The sequence below is a fragment of the Bolinopsis microptera genome, chromosome 10 (genome assembly GCF_026151205.1).
Source record: "Bolinopsis microptera isolate Bmic1 chromosome 10, MBARI_Bmic_1.0, whole genome shotgun sequence".
Lineage (NCBI taxonomy): Eukaryota > Metazoa > Ctenophora > Tentaculata > Lobata > Bolinopsidae > Bolinopsis > Bolinopsis microptera.
The window spans coordinates 3,595,294-3,615,847 of NC_087081.1; the positions used below are offsets into that span (position 1 = coordinate 3,595,294).

The 20,554-nt window shown below is 35.3% G+C and overlaps 1 protein-coding gene across 4 annotated transcripts in view; it reads right to left on the bottom strand.

The window, feature by feature from the left end:
- LOC134821826 (multiple C2 and transmembrane domain-containing protein 1-like) overlaps positions 1-16,038 on the bottom strand; it is a 30,600-nt gene extending 14,562 nt beyond the window's left edge. The window contains exons 1-10 of one of the 4 annotated variants that reach the window (XM_063832624.1): positions 15,834-16,038; positions 12,201-12,298; positions 8,795-8,926; positions 8,379-8,556; positions 7,937-8,043; positions 7,541-7,665; positions 7,364-7,442; positions 6,930-7,044; positions 6,620-6,714; positions 6,355-6,503 (exon numbers count right to left, since the gene is read on the bottom strand). In XM_063832624.1, coding sequence (XP_063688694.1) covers positions 6,355-6,503; positions 6,620-6,714; positions 6,930-7,044; positions 7,364-7,442; positions 7,541-7,665; positions 7,937-8,043; positions 8,379-8,556; positions 8,795-8,926; positions 12,201-12,298; positions 15,834-15,860 — 1,105 coding nt within the window. In that variant the 5' untranslated portion in view covers positions 15,861-16,038. Of the gene's footprint in view, positions 1-6,354; positions 6,504-6,619; positions 6,715-6,929; positions 7,045-7,363; positions 7,443-7,540; positions 7,666-7,936; positions 8,044-8,378; positions 8,557-8,794; positions 8,927-9,376; positions 10,054-12,200; positions 12,299-12,826; positions 12,978-13,179; positions 13,353-15,833 lie in introns of those variants that run through there. The other 3 variants (XM_063832623.1, XM_063832622.1, XM_063832620.1) reach the window with 3 other exon arrangements.
- Positions 16,039-20,554: the final 4,516 nt, after the last annotated feature.

Genomic DNA, 20,554 nt, shown 5'->3' on the forward strand with positions numbered 1-20,554 from the left:
TATTATAAGGTTCACCGTTATAGTATTATTATAAGGTTCACCGTTATAGCATTATTATAAGGTTCACTGTTATAGCATTATTATAAGGTTCACTGCAATAGCATTATTATAAGCTTCACCGTTATAGCATTATTATAAGGTTCACCGTTATAACATTATTATAAGGTTCACCGTTATAGCATTATTATAAGGTTCACCGTTATAGTATTATTATAAGGTTCACCGTTATAGCATTATTATAAGGTTCACCGTTATAACATTATTATAAGGTTCACCGTTATAGCATTATTATAAGGTTCACCGTTATAGCATTATTATAAGGTTCACCGTTATAGTATTATTATAAGGTTCACCGTTATAGCATTATTATAAGGTTCACTGTTATAGCATTATTATAAGGTTCACTGCAATAGCATTATTATAAGCTTCACCGTTATAACATTATTATAAGCTTCACCGTTATAGCATTATTATAAGGGTTCACCGTTATAGCATTATTATAAGGTTCACCGTTATAGCATTATTATAAGCTTCACCGTTATAGCATTATTATAAGGTTCACCGTTATAGCATTATTATAAGCTTCACCGTTATAGCATTATTATAAGCTTCACCGTTATATCATTATTATAAGGTTCACTGTTATATCATTATTATAAGCTTCACTGCAATAGCATTATTATAAGGTTCACTGTTATAGCATTATTATAAGGTTCACCGTTATAGCATTATTATAAGCTTCACTGTTATAGCATTATTATAAGCTTCACCATTATAGCATTATTATAAGCTTCACTGTTATAGCATTATTATAAGCTTCATCGTTATAGCATTATTATAAGCTTCACTGTTATAGCATTATTATAAGCTTCATCGTTATAGCATTATTATAAGCTTCACTGTTATAGCATTATTATAAGGTTCACCGTTATAGCATTATTATAAGCTTCACTGTTATAGCATTATTATAAGCTTCACCGTTATATCATTATTATAAGGTTCACTGTTATAGCATTATTATAAGCTTCACTGTTATAGCATTATTATAAGGTTCACCGTTATAGCATTATTATAAGCTTCACCGTTATAGCATTATTATAAGGTTCACTGCAATAGCATTATTATATGGTTCACTGTTTTAGCATTATTATAAGGTTCACTGTTATAGCATTATTATAAGGTTCACCGTTATAGCATTATTATAAGGTTCACCGTTATAACATTATTATAAGGTTCACTGTTATAGCATTATTATAAGGTTCACTGTTATAACATTATTATAAGGTTCACCGTTATAACATTATTATAAGGTTCACCGTTATAGTATTATTATAAGCTTCACTGTTATAGCATTATTATAAGGTTCACTGTTATAACATTATTATAAGGTTCACCGTTATAGCATTATTATAAGGTTCACCGTTATAGCATTATTATAAGGTTCACCGTTATAGTATTATTATAAGGTTCACTGTTATAGCATTATTATAAGGTTCACCGTTATAGCATTATTATAAGGTTCACCGTTATAGCATTATTATAAGGTTCACCGTTATAACATTATTATAAGGTTCACTGTTATAGCATTATTATAAGGTTCACTGTTATAACATTATTATAAGGTTCACCGTTATAGCATTATTATAAGGTTCACTGTTATAACATTATTATAAGGTTCACCGTTATAGCATTATTATAAGGTTCACCGTTATAACATTATTATAAGGTTCACTGTTATAGCATTATTATAAGGTTCACTGTTATAACATTATTATAAGGTTCACCGTTATAGCATTATTATAAGGTTCACCGTTATAGCATTATTATAAGGTTCACCGTTATAGCATTATTATAAGGTTCACCGTTATAGTATTATTATAAGGTTCACCGTTATAGCATTATTATAAGGTTCACTGTTATAGCATTATTATAAGGTTCACTGCAATAGCATTATTATAAGCTTCACCGTTATAGCATTATTATAAGGTTCACCGTTATAACATTATTATAAGGTTCACCGTTATAGCATTATTATAAGGTTCACCGTTATAGTATTATTATAAGGTTCACCGTTATAGCATTATTATAAGGTTCACCGTTATAACATTATTATAAGGTTCACCGTTATAGCATTATTATAAGGTTCACCGTTATAGCATTATTATAAGGTTCACCGTTATAGTATTATTATAAGGTTCACCGTTATAGCATTATTATAAGGTTCACTGTTATAGCATTATTATAAGGTTCACTGCAATAGCATTATTATAAGCTTCACCGTTATAACATTATTATAAGCTTCACCGTTATAGCATTATTATAAGGGTTCACCGTTATAGCATTATTATAAGGTTCTCTGTTATAGCATTATTATAAGCTTCACTGTTATAGCATTATTATAAGCTTCACCGTTATAGCATTATTATAAGGTTCACTGTTATAGTATTATTATAAGCTTCACCGTTATAGCATTATTATAAGCTTCACCGTTATAGCATTATTACAAGGTTCACCGTTGTATCATTATTATAAGGTTCACCGTTATAGCATTATTATAAGGTTCACTGTTATAGCATTATTATAAGGTTCACTGTTATAACATTATTATAAGGTTCACCGTTATAGCATTATTATAAGCTTCACTGTTATAGCATTATTATAAGGTTCACCGTTATAGCATTATTATAAGGTTCACTGTTATAACATTATTATAAGGTTCACCGTTATAGCATTATTATAAAGTTATAAGGTTCACCGTTATAGCATTATTATAAGGTTCACTGTTATAGCATTATTATAAGGTTCACTGTTATAGCATTATTATAAGGTTCACCGTTATAGCATTATTATAAGCTTCACCGTTATAGCATTATTATAAGGTTCACTGTTATAACATTATTATAAGGTTCACCGTTATAGCATTATTATAAGCTTCACTGTTATAGCATTATTACAAGGTTCACTGTTATAGCCTTATTATAAGGTTCACTGTTATAGCATTATTATAAGGTTCACCGTTATAGCATTATTATAAGCTTCACCGTTATAGCATTATTATAAGGTTCACTGTTATAACATTATTATAAGCTTAACTGCAATAGTATTATTATAAGGTTCACTGCAATAGCATTATTATAAGGTTCACCGTTATAGCATTATTATAAGCTTCACCGTTATAGCATTATTATAAGGTTCACTGTTATAACATTATTATAAGGTTCACCGTTATAGCATTATTATAAGCTTCACTGTTATAGCATTATTATAAGGTTCACCGTTATATCATTATTATAAGCTTCACCGTTATAGCATTATTATAAGGTTCACCGTTATAGCATTATTATAAGGTTCACCGTTATAGCATTATTATAAGGTTCACTGCAATAGCATTATTATAAGGTTCACCGTTATAGCATTATTATAAGCTTCACTGTTATAGCATTATTATAAGCTTCACTGTTATAGCATTATTATAAGGTTCACCGTTATAGCATTATTATAAGGTTCACTGTTATAACATTATTATAAGGTTCACTGTTATAGCATTATTATAAGGTTCACTGTTATAACATTATTATAAGGTTCACTGTTATAGCATTATTATAAGGTTCACTGTTATAGCATTATTATAAGGTTCACTGTTATAGCATTATTATAAGGTTCACTGTTATAGCATTATTATAAGGTTCACTGTTATAGCATTATTATAAGGTTCACTGTTATAGCATTATTATAAACTTCACCGTTATAACATTATTATAAGCTTCACCGTTATAACATTATTATAAGGTTCACCGTTATAGCATTATTATAAGGTTCACTGTTATAACATTATTATAAGGTTCACTGTTATAGCATTATTATAAGGTTCACTGTTATAACATTATTATAAGGTTCACTGTTATAGCATTATTATAAGGTTCACTGTTATAGCATTATTATAAGGTTCACTGTTATAGCATTATTATAAGGTTCACTGTTATAGCATTATTATAAGGTTCACTGTTATAGCATTATTATAAGGTTCACTGTTATAACATTATTATAAGGTTCACTGTTATAGCATTATTATAAGGTTCACTGTTATAGCATTATTATAAGGTTCACTGTTATAACATTATTATAAGGTTCACTGTTATAGCATTATTATAAGGTTCACTGTTATAGCATTATTATAAGGTTCACTGTTATAGCATTATTATAAGCTTCACCGTTATAGCATTATTATAAGCTTCACTGTTATAGCATTATTATAAGCTTCACTGTTATAGCATTATTATAAGGTTCACCGTTATAGCATTATTATAAGGTTCACTGTTATAACATTATTATAAGGTTCACTGTTATAGCATTATTATAAGGTTCACTGTTATAACATTATTATAAGGTTCACTGTTATAGCATTATTATAAGGTTCACTGTTATAGCATTATTATAAGGTTCACTGTTATAGCATTATTATAAGGTTCACTGTTATAGCATTATTATAAGGTTCACTGTTATAGCATTATTATAAGGTTCACTGTTATAGCATTATTATAAACTTCACCGTTATAACATTATTATAAGCTTCACCGTTATAACATTATTATAAGGTTCACCGTTATAGCATTATTATAAGGTTCACTGTTATAGCATTATTATAAGGTTCACTGTTATAGCATTATTATAATCTTCACCGTTATAGCATTATCATAAGGTTCACCGTTATATCATTATTATAAGCTTCACCGTTATAGCATTATCATAAGGTTCACCGTTATATCATTATTATAAGGTTCACCGTTATAGCATTATTATAAGGTTCACCGTTATAGCATTATCATAAGGTTCACCGTTATAACATTATTATAAGGTTCACCGTTATAGCATTATTATAAAGTTCACTGTTATAGCATTATTATAAACTTCACCGTTATAGCATTATTATAAGGTTCACCGTTATAGCATTATTATAAGGTTCACTGCAATAGTATTATTATAAGGTTCACTGTTATAGCATTATTATAAGGTTCACTGCAATAGTATTATTATAAGCTTCACCATTATAGCATTATTATAAGGTTCACTGTTATAGCATTATTATAAGGTTCACCGTTATAGCATTATCATAAGGTTCACCGTTATAACATTATTATAAGGTTCACCGTTATAGCATTATTATAAAGTTCACTGTTATAGCATTATTATAAACTTCACCGTTATAGCATTATTATAAGGTTCACCGTTATAGCATTATTATAAGGTTCACTGCAATAGTATTATTATAAGGTTCACCGTTATAGCATTATTATAAGGTTCACTGCAATAGTATTATTATAAGCTTCACCATTATAGCATTATTATAAGGTTCACTGTTATAGCATTATTATAAGGTTCACCGTTATATCATTATTATAAGGTTCACTGTTATAGCATTATTATAAGGTTCACCGTTATAGCATTATTATAAGGTTCACCGTTATAGCATTATTATAAGGTTCACCGTTATAGCATTATTATAAGGTTCACTGTTATAGCATTATTATAAGGTTCATCGTTATAGCATTATTATAAGGTTCACCGTTATAGCATTATTATAAGGTTCACCGTTATAGCATTATTATAAGGTTCACTGTTATAGCATTATTATAAGGTTCATCGTTATAGCATTATTATAAGGTTCACCGTTATAGCATTATCATAAGGTTCACCGTTATAACATTATTATAAGGTTCACCGTTATAACATTATCATAAGGTTTATTGTTATAGCATTATTATAAGCTTTACACTTCACTGCAATAGTAAGATTATTATCAAGTGTCTTCGAAAGGACTAAAGCCAGTCCTTTATTATTGGAATATTTCCATAAGGTAATAAAGTAATAATATTTTATTGCTATGTTTTCTGTCAGGTAATAATATTTTATTGGAATTTTTTCAGTCCGGTAACAATATAAATATTTTATTGGAATGTTTTTAACAATGGCTCATCATAGAAAGGTTGAAAGGTTTAGTATAAAGGTATAATAATAGGGACTACATAATACAAACAGCTATTTTATGCAAAATATCTCAGCACATATGATACTGAGAAACAATGTCTTTGAGATGTGTGTCAGTGTGTCACGTGTTGCCCATATAAGTTAATATAAAGACCATGTGTTGCCCATATAAGGATTGTGTCTGTTAGATTTGTGTCAGCACGCATGTTTATGACTGATGACTGTGGATCCTCGTGCCTCCGCAACTCAAACAATGTAAGAGTTTACCTTATATAAAGCGGCTAACCATATTTGTCTTATTTGAGGAAAGGAAAATTACTCTTTTACAAGCTATAAGAGTTTACAAATGAAGTATAATAACAATCAAACCTAGGGCATATTGGTCTTTTAGAATCCGGGTTTCAGCATCGTTTATTTCCTTTTGAAGCTGCAACTCCGCTGCTCCGAGTTCAGCAAACTTGAGGATTTTAATCAGAAGACTTATTTTAGTGTTCGTGTGGTCCAGTCCGAATATGTACCTGAAGTTGAACTACCATAGTTACTATGGTAACACTACTATATAACTTATAAGTAGTTACATATTTTGGTGTTCGTCGTGTGTAAACAGATTTTTAAAAAGATTTATTTAACTTACTTGAACGGTTTGTTTGGTGCAATCTTGCTGAGATCTATTTCCGTGTCTCCGATAATGTTATCTGAAATTCCTACTTCGGAGTCCCATAAACTGGCCTGTATAAATATCAAAATGATGCCCATATAAGGAAATGTAAAGACCACGTTAATAATTTTATCTGAAATTCCTACTTCGGAGTCCCACAAACTGGCCTGAATGGGCGAGCAAAAATATTAAAATGCGTATAAATAAAATGCGGAAATTTCTCGCCCTTTGATTCACTAATTTTAGCAATAATACGATTTATTTAACTATATTTAGTTATTCTAACCTGAAGCATATCTCCAGAAGTGCTGAGATAACGGAACTCAAAACTTTCTCTCCACTTAGGATTCAGAGTTGAAGGTATAACTTTGGTTTCAAACTGCTGATCGCTCAATTGCAGTCTGTAAGGTTGCAAAATAAAACCAACCTCTCGTTGAACCAACAAACGATAGGGTCCAGGACAAAACCATTCAATATTTTCTAGAACCAACTAAGTAGAAACTATAAACTAGAAACACTGTTGTCAGTATGTAAATTCACGATACAAGTGCAGGGAAGATACGAAATATTACTTATATCTACATAATGTTATACTATATTAAGTAATATCTTCTAAGGATCTTTATTTTTTGAGACAGCTACCAATAAACTAATAAAGATCTTAGGATTACTGTTTTCAGATATTTCGAAATTTGATATGGTTTATAACAATATATATACCTGATGAAGGGGTCACATGTCCCGTCGCTGTTCATGGGTGGGAGGTCCATACCTTCAATAACTGTAATCTGGATAATACCTGACAATGAGAACGTGTAAATAATAAAAACTATTGAATAACATTAACCGGGTTTGTAGTTCCCATCTCTCAGAAATATAAAATGCAAAAGTACAAACCCAACAGTCGCTCTTGCCCTTTAGTTCCAATAGATTTGATGTCGTTAGCCACAGAATTGTTAACGATTTCCACAAGATAAGAGAAAGTTAGTGTACCCACAAAATCCTGCCCGTCCACAGAAGAGCTGAAATGTTAGTCAGGCGGTTATTTTGGAGCTGTTATACTTATGAGGAGATTTTACGGTTATATGCGGCTGAAGTTATTGTGCAGTTTGTACTTTGTTATGCGGTTTTCAATCGCGCCCAAAAGTGTTTTAATTCAGTGCAAACGTCATCCGTTTTGGACAGAAAACAGATATAAACGAAATTATAATGATTACGGTAAAAAGTCATTAAAAACTATGTTCCATTTTCTATTTAATTCATTACAACTTTACTATTTATATAAGCACTCACGCTAAATTGATGGTAGTTGTATATCGGTGAAAGGGTGGAATGGATGCTAGATCCAGGTCAATATATCCGATCCTATCGTTTGCTCCAAAGATGTCATGATCCAAAACCTGAGTCAGTGTCATCCATTAGAATGATCGGTGAACGGTAATGTAAAGACCACGTGATGCCCATATAAGGAAATGTAAAGGTAACTCTGAAGCTCTTTAAAATTTCAGCATAATCGAAATTCTCACCTGTATTGGTTAACATTTTCGTTTTCATCCTGTATTCATGAACAGAAATCGTTCAATATTTGTATAACGAGTAAAAAAGTAGTTCTAAGAATCACTGAAAACATTAATACAAATGTACAATGTACATGGACAATGTACAATCGTACAATGTACAATCGTACAATGTACAAATGTACAATGTACAAATGTTACTTAAGATGTGAACTCACATGAATGTTCGCCAGAGCAGATCTGTCGTCAATGTGAAGGGTAAACTTCTCGTTCCAAACAGGGTTTATAGACTTGTTGATAACTTTACTCTTCAGTACAAGGTCCTTGTGCATGACTATCTCAACAAATGGGTCTGAGAGCCCGTTGTTGTCCATCGCAGCTAGATCGCTTGCTTTACTGAGACAAAACAGTGTTATCCTATAAGTTAGAAAGTTTGTTGGAAAATTAACGTTGTACTCGGCACTCGGCTTGTACTTGTCGGGGTCGTTCTGATAACTACCTTTTTGTATTTCCAAAAGTTAATAAAGGAAATCTTATGAAGGAAAGAAAAGTGCCTGACACGGAACAATCAGAACCTCTCTCTTAGCACCATATATCAGTATGTGGTAAATGTAGAAAATGTATAAAATCATACATTATCTCCAAAGTGATTCTGTAGCACTCATCGTCTGCCAACACTTCTTGAGTTATATCAAAGTTATCTGGTATCTCACTGATATCCAATATCTCCACATCGGGCTCGTCTTTTTTTCCCCATCCTGTAAACCTGAGATTGTTAGTTAGTTAGATAGTTGGAGTTCTGTACAGGTTAGTTAGTTAGATAGATGTAGTTCTGTATACTGTACAGGTTAGTTAGTTAGATAGTTGGAGTTCTGTATACTGTATAGGTTAATTAGTTAGTTAGTAAAAGTTCTGTATATACGCGCGATCTTTTGTGTTGCTCGGATAGCTATATTTATCACATACCTTAATTTATCACATGGGATAATAAGGTATATCATTTAATGTTACATGATATACTAAACGTAGAATGATGTTGGCTTATGATCGTGATAGTTCTCGTGATAGTTCTCTGCTATCATGATGTAGTGCAATATAAAAACTTCACACTATCGTTGAATCATGAAAACATTATTTGATTGCGAACATGCTGTATCATGCTAAGGTACAAGAAGTGATGAAGTAAGTTGGAAGTTTGCAAACATAATTTGAGCACCTTTTAGCAAATTCAGAAGCCTCGTCCTCGAGGGAAGAAAAGGTTTTCAAGACGTTCTCAAAAACATCCTCGACGTCATCACCTATGTTTTTAAACACGTTCGCAGGAGAACCAGGAGAATCAGGAGGTGCTTCCTCCGCAAAACTTCCTACAAACTCCCCGCCCTCAGGATCAGGAGTATCAGCTGATTTGGGTGGTTGTTCAAGGTTCGGAGCGGAGTCTGGTGTAGAGTTTGGCAAGGTTGTTAAAACAGACCCGTTTGTATTGCTGTCGGTAGCAACTAATGGAAGGGCCGCGCTCTGATCGAGCTTGTCATCTTCTGAAATAGTCTGCTTCGTTTCGTCTGACGCAAACATTTTGGCGTCCGGGTCATGTCCTTTCCGTGTCATGTCCGTGTCATGTCCTTTCCTTTTCAAAGAATCTAACCAATCAAACATGGACATATCAGCAGGGTTTTGCCTCTTCTGTTGCTTTGCGACATAAAACTTGACTCGTTCAATCACACCTATGTCAAAACAGGCGCAGGGTAACATGGTGACGGTGACATTTTGTCAGATGATAGAAGTGTCAAAGTAAGTAAAGAAAACCACGCCTCATATCGAAAGTGTTCAAAATAAGCTGACTGTTTGAAAAGCGAACAAAAACCTCTACATATAAGCTACTATGCGGCCTTATATAACACGCGTTGAGTGCCTTTGTTGAGACCAGTTTATCGCGTGAGAACAAAGGGTCTTATCACAGCTGGTTTATTTATGTTCACTTGACTAGATGTATAACATAAGGTAATGAGCCATATTTTAGCATCATTTTATTTCATAAGCCTGCACACACCTGTGTACACATATAGATTACACATTATTCTAGGAGACATCAGATTTTGTAATCTTCATTATGTATTTTGACTAAAGAACACTTGAACAGAAAGCACATTGAACAGTGTATGGTACGGTACTAATAACAACAACAAGTTGGTGCTACTGAACTATCACTGGAAGCGGAGTTGGGAGGGTCAAGTTTCATTTGTCTAAAAGTCGTGACCGTCTCCCGTGAGGCAGCAGGGATCACAGTGGAACAGTGACGTGATATAGCAGTCTATTATTAGTCACGTGTTATAACAGACTATTAACACTTTAACAGTGACGTGATATAGCAGTCTATTATCAGTTCTATGATATTGGACGTTATTTGACCAGACATTCATGCATGAACGGACACAATTTCTAACGGACATTAACATAAACGCCAGGGCCTCCAGCGTCCAATTAATGTCCGTTCAAACAAAGTCCAATAAGGTGTTATATATCAGCCACTGATCCGAAACCCTAAACATTATCCTAAACCTAACCGAATTATCACATGATGTTTACAAGAGATTGCTTTAGAAGGGAGCTGGAATTACATTACTTAGCTATTAATGAAGATTTAGTGCAATTATCATCCTATTATAGTATTATCATGTTATTGTCATTCTTAGGGTAACCCTCATGGAAACTGATCAATACAAATGTATGTTGTACTCAAGTCTTTATCACCTGCTTCACTTAAACTAACGAACTTAGATTAGACTAACGAACTAAGCTTGCTATTTTACATTGTTCAATATTTTTGTTACAAGGACCGACAATTTTAGGCATATTGCAAATATATTTTACCCGTACAATTTACAAATAATTCATCGAGGCAGAGCTAATCGTTGATCTCGCCAAGTGTCCATATCAAACCCCAACCACACTTGCTCCTTCACAAACACAACCACAATATTCCCTTATTTGGGCATCACGTGGTTATTCCATTACGCTACCAGCACACTGTTCTCTGAGAAAATCCTTCTTCTCTAGTAATGCTTTTCAAACAAAGTTACAACGTATTCTTCATGTACTGCATCCTGGGTTTGGACAGGATATGCCCGTTTAAAATATTTCCATCACGTTACATTACATAATTGTTAATAAAGGTAATAGATCTGTAGTGTTGTAATTAGTTTAAAACTATGTTATTGAGTGTGTTCGATAAACCCGACTAGAAACCATTATATTTATTCATATTGGACGAAGTTTGAGCTCAACACACACAGAATTGATAAAAGATGCAATATGATGGCGGCGAACAACGGCATTCTTCAGAACGTTCTGGCTAAAATGACACATGAGTCCAATCACAAAACGTATTCATTAATGGTTTTGCGTAAAAGTTCGTGCACAGCAAATTGGGATGCTAAGAACATTGTTTGCCAACTGAAAATGGTGAGCAGCGGAAAAGCTCAGATAAAGTTGAAGCAGATACCCGTCTCACTTTGATACTATGAAGCATTTATGCATGCAAGCTGTATTCACGATAAACACTAAAGCGGATTTCAATGTCGAAACAATCTGCTCGCAGATATGATGTTATTCTGTTTGGTTTCTAGTTATATCATGTACAATATACATTACCTTATCGGACCTTATTTGGACGGACATTAATTGAACGCTGGAGGCTCTAACGTTCATCTTAATGTCCGTTCAAATAAAGTCCGTTCATTTAAGGTCCGTCCAAGTTAAATTCCGTTGAATTTTTTTCAAAACTTTTTCCACTTCGAACTTTTTGTCCAGAATATGACAAGACGTGACAACTATGAGAACTTTATGTGCCGTAAGTTAACGACGGAAAGGGTGCAGGATATGCAGCTTGACAAAATACCGGTGGAAATTATTTCGTAGTCCCTAAAATGACTCCTCCAGATCCAGTCTTAACCTTAAATTGGACATAACTCCCTAGGTGAAGTAACTCTGATACGTAATAACATACCATGTTGTACTAACTAGACCATGTTTTAGGTACTAACTTAGATATGTTGTTTAGCCCCTTATATGCGTCTCCAAGCATTCCCCCACTTTGCTCCTCATTTTCTACTGTTTCTTCCTCCTCTCCCTCATTCCGCCTCTGCAAATAAATTATCATTACACCTTAATTGATAAAACTTAATAAATTAATAAAGTTATAAAGCTGGTACAATGGTGTGGGATATAAGTGTTTCATAGTGAAGATGTAAAACATTTATCACAATTGCCACCACATTGGCGTATCCTGCAGCAGCAGGTACAAAAGGATTTCGCGATTATTTTGGCCAAAAATCGCGGTACCGCGAAATTTAACAAGCTATACATTAAACTATACATAAAATTTGTCGCGGAGAATGGGAAATTTCGCGATTTCGTACATGCCGCGAAATCCTTTTGTCCTTGTGCAGCAGCTGGTTAAAACACTTGATTCAGTGAAATGAGTATTTAATTTAAGATCGTAATAATTTATTGATGGACGATGTTCACCATTATGCTTATGATCCTGCTACTCAAAAGCTTCATCAGCGAAGCAAGGTAAAACGTAAATGTGCGGCGCGAAGAAGCAACATAAACAACTTATTAACATTATAAATAACTAGTAACTTAATCAAGTTGTTAATTAGTCGACCTTGATATTGATAAGAGCGACAGATTTGCAGCGCCAGAATTTCTTCTTGAGGCTAGATCTGGGCATAAAGCAGGTACCAAAATATAAAAACTATCGCATGTGAAACTATTCCACCAAACAATATTAACGTTAAACATTGGAATAATGTAATGACAATGGGATCTAATTGAGAGAACAATTAATCGCCAAGTCTGATAGTTATTTGCACATTAGTGATGTGACATGGGTGGATTATAGTAATTAGCAAGGGAAGATTCACCCATCAGTATTATAGCTGGAGAGAGGAAATGATGTTCAAGCTGAACGGTGCTTATATATTAATTATAAACGGTGTTAATTACATGGTTTTATACCTTGCGTATCTTTCGTATCAATATTGCATAACAATTGCTGCACATCTAACTCTCACATGCCTTTCTGTTGAAGTTACTTCGACGATATCAACAAACTAAGTTATAAGCAAAAGTAAGCTTTTTAAGAGAAACCCGCATGTATGAGCCAATGATAAAACATGATATTGCAGACTGTAAAATACATGTTATACAATTTTATACGTAGTTAGCTTTCATAGAACTATCCAATATTAGCTGCACATAGTTGTACATATCTTTATATTTTTAAAATCCTCAATATCAGAGACTATCCGAATAAATTCTAATTTTATCTCTATCAAGTCAATGCAATTAGAAATGTCAGCTGATGGTTCACATTAAGCATATAACAATTAAACTAGCAAATAAAATAATCTTCAGTACTATAAAGTTAGCCCTATCTTGGTAATCATAAATAAAAGGCTATTTATAACGGTGGTCTGAGGTGGCATAGAACATCAATCTAGAGCAAAAAAGAAATAAAACTTACATCTTGAGTTCATGAGACACAAACCACTACAGATTAAGCAAGTGTAAATGATGATACCTCAACATTTATAAACTAAGCTGCAACTATTTATAAAATAATATTTATAAAAATCTTTAAATAAACAGTTTACAAATAAGTATAACTTTTATTCAGAGAGTCTTAATTATCCGCAATTGCAAATATAAGTTCTTCTACAGAACAAGCGGACTTAATTAGCCCAGTCTTATTAAAGTATTAATATAAAAATCACTGCTCAGCTCATATAAGGGCCATTTATTTTTTAGAACAGGCCTCAATGTTTACTAAATTAAAATAGAGATGTAATTGCACACTAGACTATAATTAGATACTTTGCATCCTACACTGTACACACTTGATAATGAAAATCTATATTTAAGATTAATAGATAGTTCTTCTGAACATGACACTGCATACTGGAATTATATGACTTGAGGAAAAGCAATTCCTCTGTCCTTTACATCGACAAAATATTCACCTAGCCATCAGTGAGAGTCTACGCGTCGGCGGTCACGCGCTACTGCAAGCGAGAGGGCTCTGGATACTGATAGAGCAAGACAAAATAGTCCATAAGAAGCTTACACGTTAACTATAGCCACACGATCAGATGTTGACAAAATTAAAAACTTTTTTTCAGATCTTCTGAACCGATGGATGGTTTAATTTTGAATGTGAACCATTAACATTATTCATTAGAGCAGAACTATATGTTTTGAACTCGGATTTGATTGAGTCCTCATTTGAAGTTTTGAGCGAGATGTTTACAGCGTCGATTTATTGTTTCCAGCACTCTACTGCCCTGACTGCAAGAATGATTTTATACTGCGTTCCCTACGCTAAACCAAGACATGGTCGTGTAACCCAGTTCCCTACGCTAAAACAAGACATGGTCGTGTAACCCAGTTCCCTACGCTAAACCAAGACATGGTTGTGTAAGTACCCAGTTCCCTACGCTAAACCAAGACATGGTCGTGTAACCCAGTTCCCTACGCTAAACCAAGACATGGTCGTGTGACGTGTAACCCAGTTCCCTACGCTAAACCAAGACATGGTTGTGTAACCCAGTTCCCTACGCTAAACCAAGACATGGTCGTGTAACCCAGTTCCCTACGCTAAACCAAGACATGGTCGTGTAACCCAGTTCCCTACGCTAAACCAAGACATGGTTGTGTAACCCAGTTCCCTACGCTAAACCAAGATATGGTCGTGTAACCCAATTCCCTACGCTAAATCAAGACATGGTTGTGTAACCCAGTTCCCTACGCTAAACCAAGACATGGTCGTGTTACCCAGTTCCCTACGCTAAACCAAGACATGGTCGTGTAACCCAGTTCCCTACGCTAAACCAAGACATGGTCGTGTAACCCAGTTCCCTACGCTAAACCAAGACATGGTCGTGTAACCCAGTTCCCTACGCTAAACCAAGACATGGTCGCAGTGGCGTAACGAAAGGCCCTGCTGACCCCGCTGTGTAGGGGGGCGCCGTCTTAGGGGGGCGCCAAATCGTCGTTTGAATGTGGGACAATTTCGAAAACTTAACTAAAGTACTAGCAAAACTGCGCGTTTTGCTCTAGATACACACTTTTTTAGAGATTTTACCGGCGTATTCTCTAAAATCACCTAATTTGTTCAATTTTAGGGAGGGGCACCAAAAGGGGAGGGGGCGCCAACAGGGGGGCGCTTTTTTCGGCAGGGGGGCGCCAACAGGCAACGTTACGCCACTGCATGGTCGTGTAACCAAGTTCCCTACGCTAAACCAAGACATGGTCGTGTAGCTGTAACCCGATGATCTTATCGCTAAACACAGCATGACAGCAAGAGTAGTGACTAGTTATATTAGAGCTTGTTCCAAAACTCATCTTGGTGATCCGTGTTAAAAGCTGCATAATGCAGGGTGATGAAAAAAATGATGTTGGGAAAAAATATTAATAATGTTGGGATTTCTTTTTTTTTATTTGGATCCCCAAGTGGTGTCAAAAACGCGAATTAAATAGGTACTAATTATTTTAGTCTCTTGAGTCTTGACACCATTTTAGGATTATACGGGCTACTGCTAGTCTATATAATGTACGATATATATATATGTGAGTGTATGAAACAAACCAAGCTATAAAAAGTTGTTACATACCTTTTTAAAGAAATTCGCTATGTCCATATCAGCTTGAAGTGCAAGTTTAAAAAATAAATCCTAAGTTAGTGTATCATGCTCCGAGGACACGCGGAAAAATAAAACCTAGAACAATGAGGAAGTGTAAAATGTAATGTCTGTAGTAATTAACGGGTAGGCAGCAACTTTGAAAGATGAAACTGGAACACAAGCAAGAAAAAAGCTTAATGGAGGTTATATTACGACCTCAATATTATAGCTGTGTTGAGTGCCCTCTCTCTCTCTCTCTCTCTCTCTCTCTCTCTCTCTCTCTCTCTCTCTCTCTCTCTCTCTCTCTCTCTCTCTCTCTCTCTCTCTCTCTCTCTCTCTCTCTCTCTCTCTCTCTCTCTCTCTCTCTCTCTCTCTCTCTCTCTCTCTCTCTCTCTCTCTCTCTCTCTCTCTCTCTCTCTCTCTCTCTCTCTCTCTCTCTCTCTCTCTCTCTCTCTCTCTCTCTCTCTCTCTCTCTCTCTCTCTCTCTCTCTCTCTCTCTCTCTCTCTCTCTCTCTCTCTCTCTCTCTCTCTCTCTCTCTCTCTCTCTCTCTCTCTCTCTCTCTCTCTCTCTCTCTCTCTCTCTCTCTCTCTCTCTCTCTCTCTCTCTCTCTCTCTCTCTCTCTCTCTCTCTCTCTCTCTCTCTCTCTCTCTCTCTCTCTCTCTCTCTCTCTCTCTCTCTCTCTCTCTCTCTCTCTCTCTCTCTCTCTCTCTCTCTCTCTCTCTCTCTCTCTCTCTCTCTCTCTCTCTCTCTCTCTCTCTCTCTCTCTCTCTCTCTCTCTCTCTCTCTCTCTGAGTGCCTTACCACCACTCTTTTAATTATTCTATACATGGAAAGCCGAGTGATAGAAACTGAACTTTTGTAAAGATGGCGACAATTCTATTGTAACTATTCTTTGGCGCCTGTTCAAATCAGATACTAACTTGATGGAATACGTTATGCCAACGAATTTGCAGGAAACGAAAGACAAACATATAATTAAAAGTAAACGCTGATTACATTTACCGTAAACACCGCATTTTTTATTTGATCCCAGCAGTCAGCGTCCTGAGGAGAATCTCCCATTCCAGTAGCTTGTAGTTATAAATATAATCTTTAATCAATCACAGAAAGAGTGTTTCATCTGTTTAACCTTGATTTATCGGGAACCCCCGACTCACCCCGAGAGGTGGAATATTCTCAGGTTCCCAAAAAGTATTTTTACATGTTTTCAGTAAAATTTGGGCCCCGGCCGCGATTTTAAATTTACCATGAAAGTTAATTCAAGTTTATTCAAGTATTCCGGTAAATGGGGGCTTGATTAAATAACTGGTTTGCATTGTCATTTATCATTGTTTAATTTCTATTAGAAATAGAATCAGTGATAAAATTGGTGCCATCCTAACGAAAAAGAATAAGCAAAGCTATAGTAATACTGAAATATCTATAACGGAGCAAAATAAATTACCGAGAAACAACAACGGACATATATGTGAAAAGTGTAAGCTGAGCGGAAATAACAAAACATACACTTACTTAGCATTACGAGCTGAACTTATTCTCGGGCCAGTTTGCAAAATTTACTGCAAATATCCCACCAAGAACTGGCGGATATCAGGATAAGAGAGATTATGTACTAGGCAACAAAATGGAAGATAATTTTGAAGTTTTCAAAAATAAGAGAGATTCTCGGCAGCTCGCTGTTTAAAGTTAAATTTAAACTGAGCCCCTCTGCCCGAGATGTATAAAATATAAATTTCAATGTTTTCCAACGTTTTATTATAAATTAAAATACGACTGCTGAGTAATTAAAAATCACATTGTATATAATTTTCGTTCTTTAATTTGTTTGATGATGAACTAAATTTGTGAAATAAATAAAGAACTTACAGTTACATTTTGTCAAGGCTAGTGACGTCATACATGATATAATACAAGTACTTAAAAGTGTACAGAAAGCTTTCGTTGGGACTTTCATCGGGACTTTCATCCGTTATCTCTGATAATGATATCTCTACAGCGTCGCATATGGAGCGGTTCAACGAGTTCATATTCTACTCCATATATGATTATCCATCATGCTATTATACAGCATACCAACAACTAAATGATTGTTTGCAGTCATTCCATCTGCTTGCAGAAACATGAGTATCAACCTGAACCAGTATAAACCAGTAAAGCAGTATACCTATAAACCATACAGACACGGTATAAACCTAAATTTATGGTAGAATATTATTTACTGATAGTGATTTGTACGGCAAGTTTCCATAAATAAAATTTTACTATGAGCGCTCATTGTCGCCTACTGAGCGCTTATTTAGCGATTATAATCGGTTTAGGCTGTTTATAATCGCTTTTATAGCGATTATAATTGATTGAAATAAAAGCGCTCATAACCGATTATAATTGCTGTAAATATTTTTAAAAGCGATTACCTTATTTTTTTAGCGCTTGTAATCGCTTTTTGGTCGTTTCTAATTCGACATATGAAGTCATCTAGTGTCATCTAGCGTCATCTAGCGTGAAATATCGCCAGATGATGAGAGATGACGCTAGATGACGCCAATTAGCGACATTGTCGCTAATTGCGCGGCACCTTTCGAATGTCGCTATCTGACGCTTTCTGGCGCTATCTAGCGCTATACATGACACTCTATGACGCTGTATGACGCTGTATGACGCTAGACGACGCTAGATGACGCTAGGCACGCAGCACTGACGCCAGGCGCTATTTTCATGAAAATTCTAGGGACGACATCTAGCGTCATCTAGCGTCATATGTTGCCGCGACATCTGACGCTATCTGACGCCATCTAGCGACATCTGACGACATCTGACGACATCTGACGCGACGACATCTGACGCAGGCGACATCAAGCGCTGGATAGCGGGATAAGTCAGTTTACGACAGTTCACGCTAACTAGCGCTAGATAGCGTTAGATAGCGCTAAATAGCATTAGATAGCGCTAAATAGCATTAGATAGCGCTAAATAGCGAAGAATTTCGGGTCGTGACAGTCCAGGCTATTTAGCGCTAGATGTCGCTATCTAGCGCTATATCAATATGTCGCTGCACGTCAGGTGTCGTTGCGTCATATAGCGCTAGATAGCGTTAGATAGCGCTGCATCAGATGTCGTCGCTACATATATAGCAGAAGATATCATATCCTATCACAGTAACAGTAACCCTAACCCTGTGTGTGTGTGCGTGTGTGTGTGTGTGTATGTGTGTGTGTGTGTGTGTGTGTGTGTGTGTGTGTGTGTGTGTGTGTGTGTGTGTGTGTGTGTGTGTGTGTGTGTGTGTGTGTGTGTGTGTGTGTGTGTGTGTGTGTGTGTGTGTGTGTGTGTGTGTGTGTGTGTGTGTGTGTGTGTGTGTGTGTGTGTGTGTGTGTGTGTGTGTGTGTGTGTGTGTGTGTGTGTGTGTGTGTGTGTGTGTGTGTGTGTGTGTGTGTGTGTGTGTGTTACTCATACTGGGACCGTAAGCGCAGCCTGTTTTTGATTCACGATGTCAATCCTTCGCAGCTCGGTGAGGCACAGTGGTGCATCTCGCCGATCTACCGAAGTGGTTGCGAGAAGAATTATTGCGAGAAGAATTATTTGATGCGCGGCGCGACCCAGTAGTGCATCGCGCTACAAAGCCTGTTTGAAAATTAATTTTTACTGTGTATGAAAATTAATTGAAATTTAAGTGAGAATGATATAACTATAAGCTTGCGCGTCTAAGTCACCCAATTATTACACTCGATTAAGTCACCCAACTAATATATTACACTCGATTAACTAAATATTCGGCTGAGTGGAACAAAATATTAAATATCACCTATAATCAAGGGGTCGTTTACATATTATAATTATATAAGGGGCCTGATGCCGCCGGCCGGGGTTTTCCAAATTATTACACTTACTAGTGTGATTGTGACATAATACTAATAGCAGAATAGCTTAATTGTTAATAGCTATGTATGGAATTGGAGGACTTCGCCGCGCGAATTGTCATTCTTGCTTCGTATCGAATCGAGCAACGATTTTTGCTCTGCTTCGCAGAGCACCGAACTTGATGGGTTGACATCGTCAATCAATTACTATATCAACTCCAATATCCAATAAATTTTTGAAAGCCCTATTGGAAGGTTTACAAATTTTCAGAATGATTTCATTCAAGGAACCAAAAATATATCCGAATAATACGTCCAAAATTTTAAACTAACTTTTGCTCCCAAAGCCACGCATCGCCAATTTTGGCACCTATGCGAAACTCACTGATGATTTCAAAAACGTACAACAAAATTAATATTGTAAAAAGGCTCACACTCTCCAAAAAAATGTGAACAAAAATTTTGAAAATCCGAGCAACTTTATTTTCATCGTGCACCTCCAACTGGAAAGACGAAAGGTATGACATCGTCAATATTCGCTAAACCATCAAATCATTAATTTTTTATCACGCGCCGTTTTTTCTCAAAATATTAGCCAAAAAGTACGAAGTATATAGCGCGCGTCGGGCTACCTAGTCCAGTCGATCTAGTAGTAGGCGGTGCACGATAAAAATAAACTTGCTCGGATTTTCAAAATTTTTGTACCATCGTTTTCTAGAGACTGTGAGAATTTTCACAGTACCAAATTTATTATACCTTTTTGGAATGATCAGTGAGTTTCTCCTAGGTGCCATATTTGATGGTGCGCGGCTTTTAGAGCAAAATTAGGTGTAAAAGTCGCGTAATTTGACGAAATT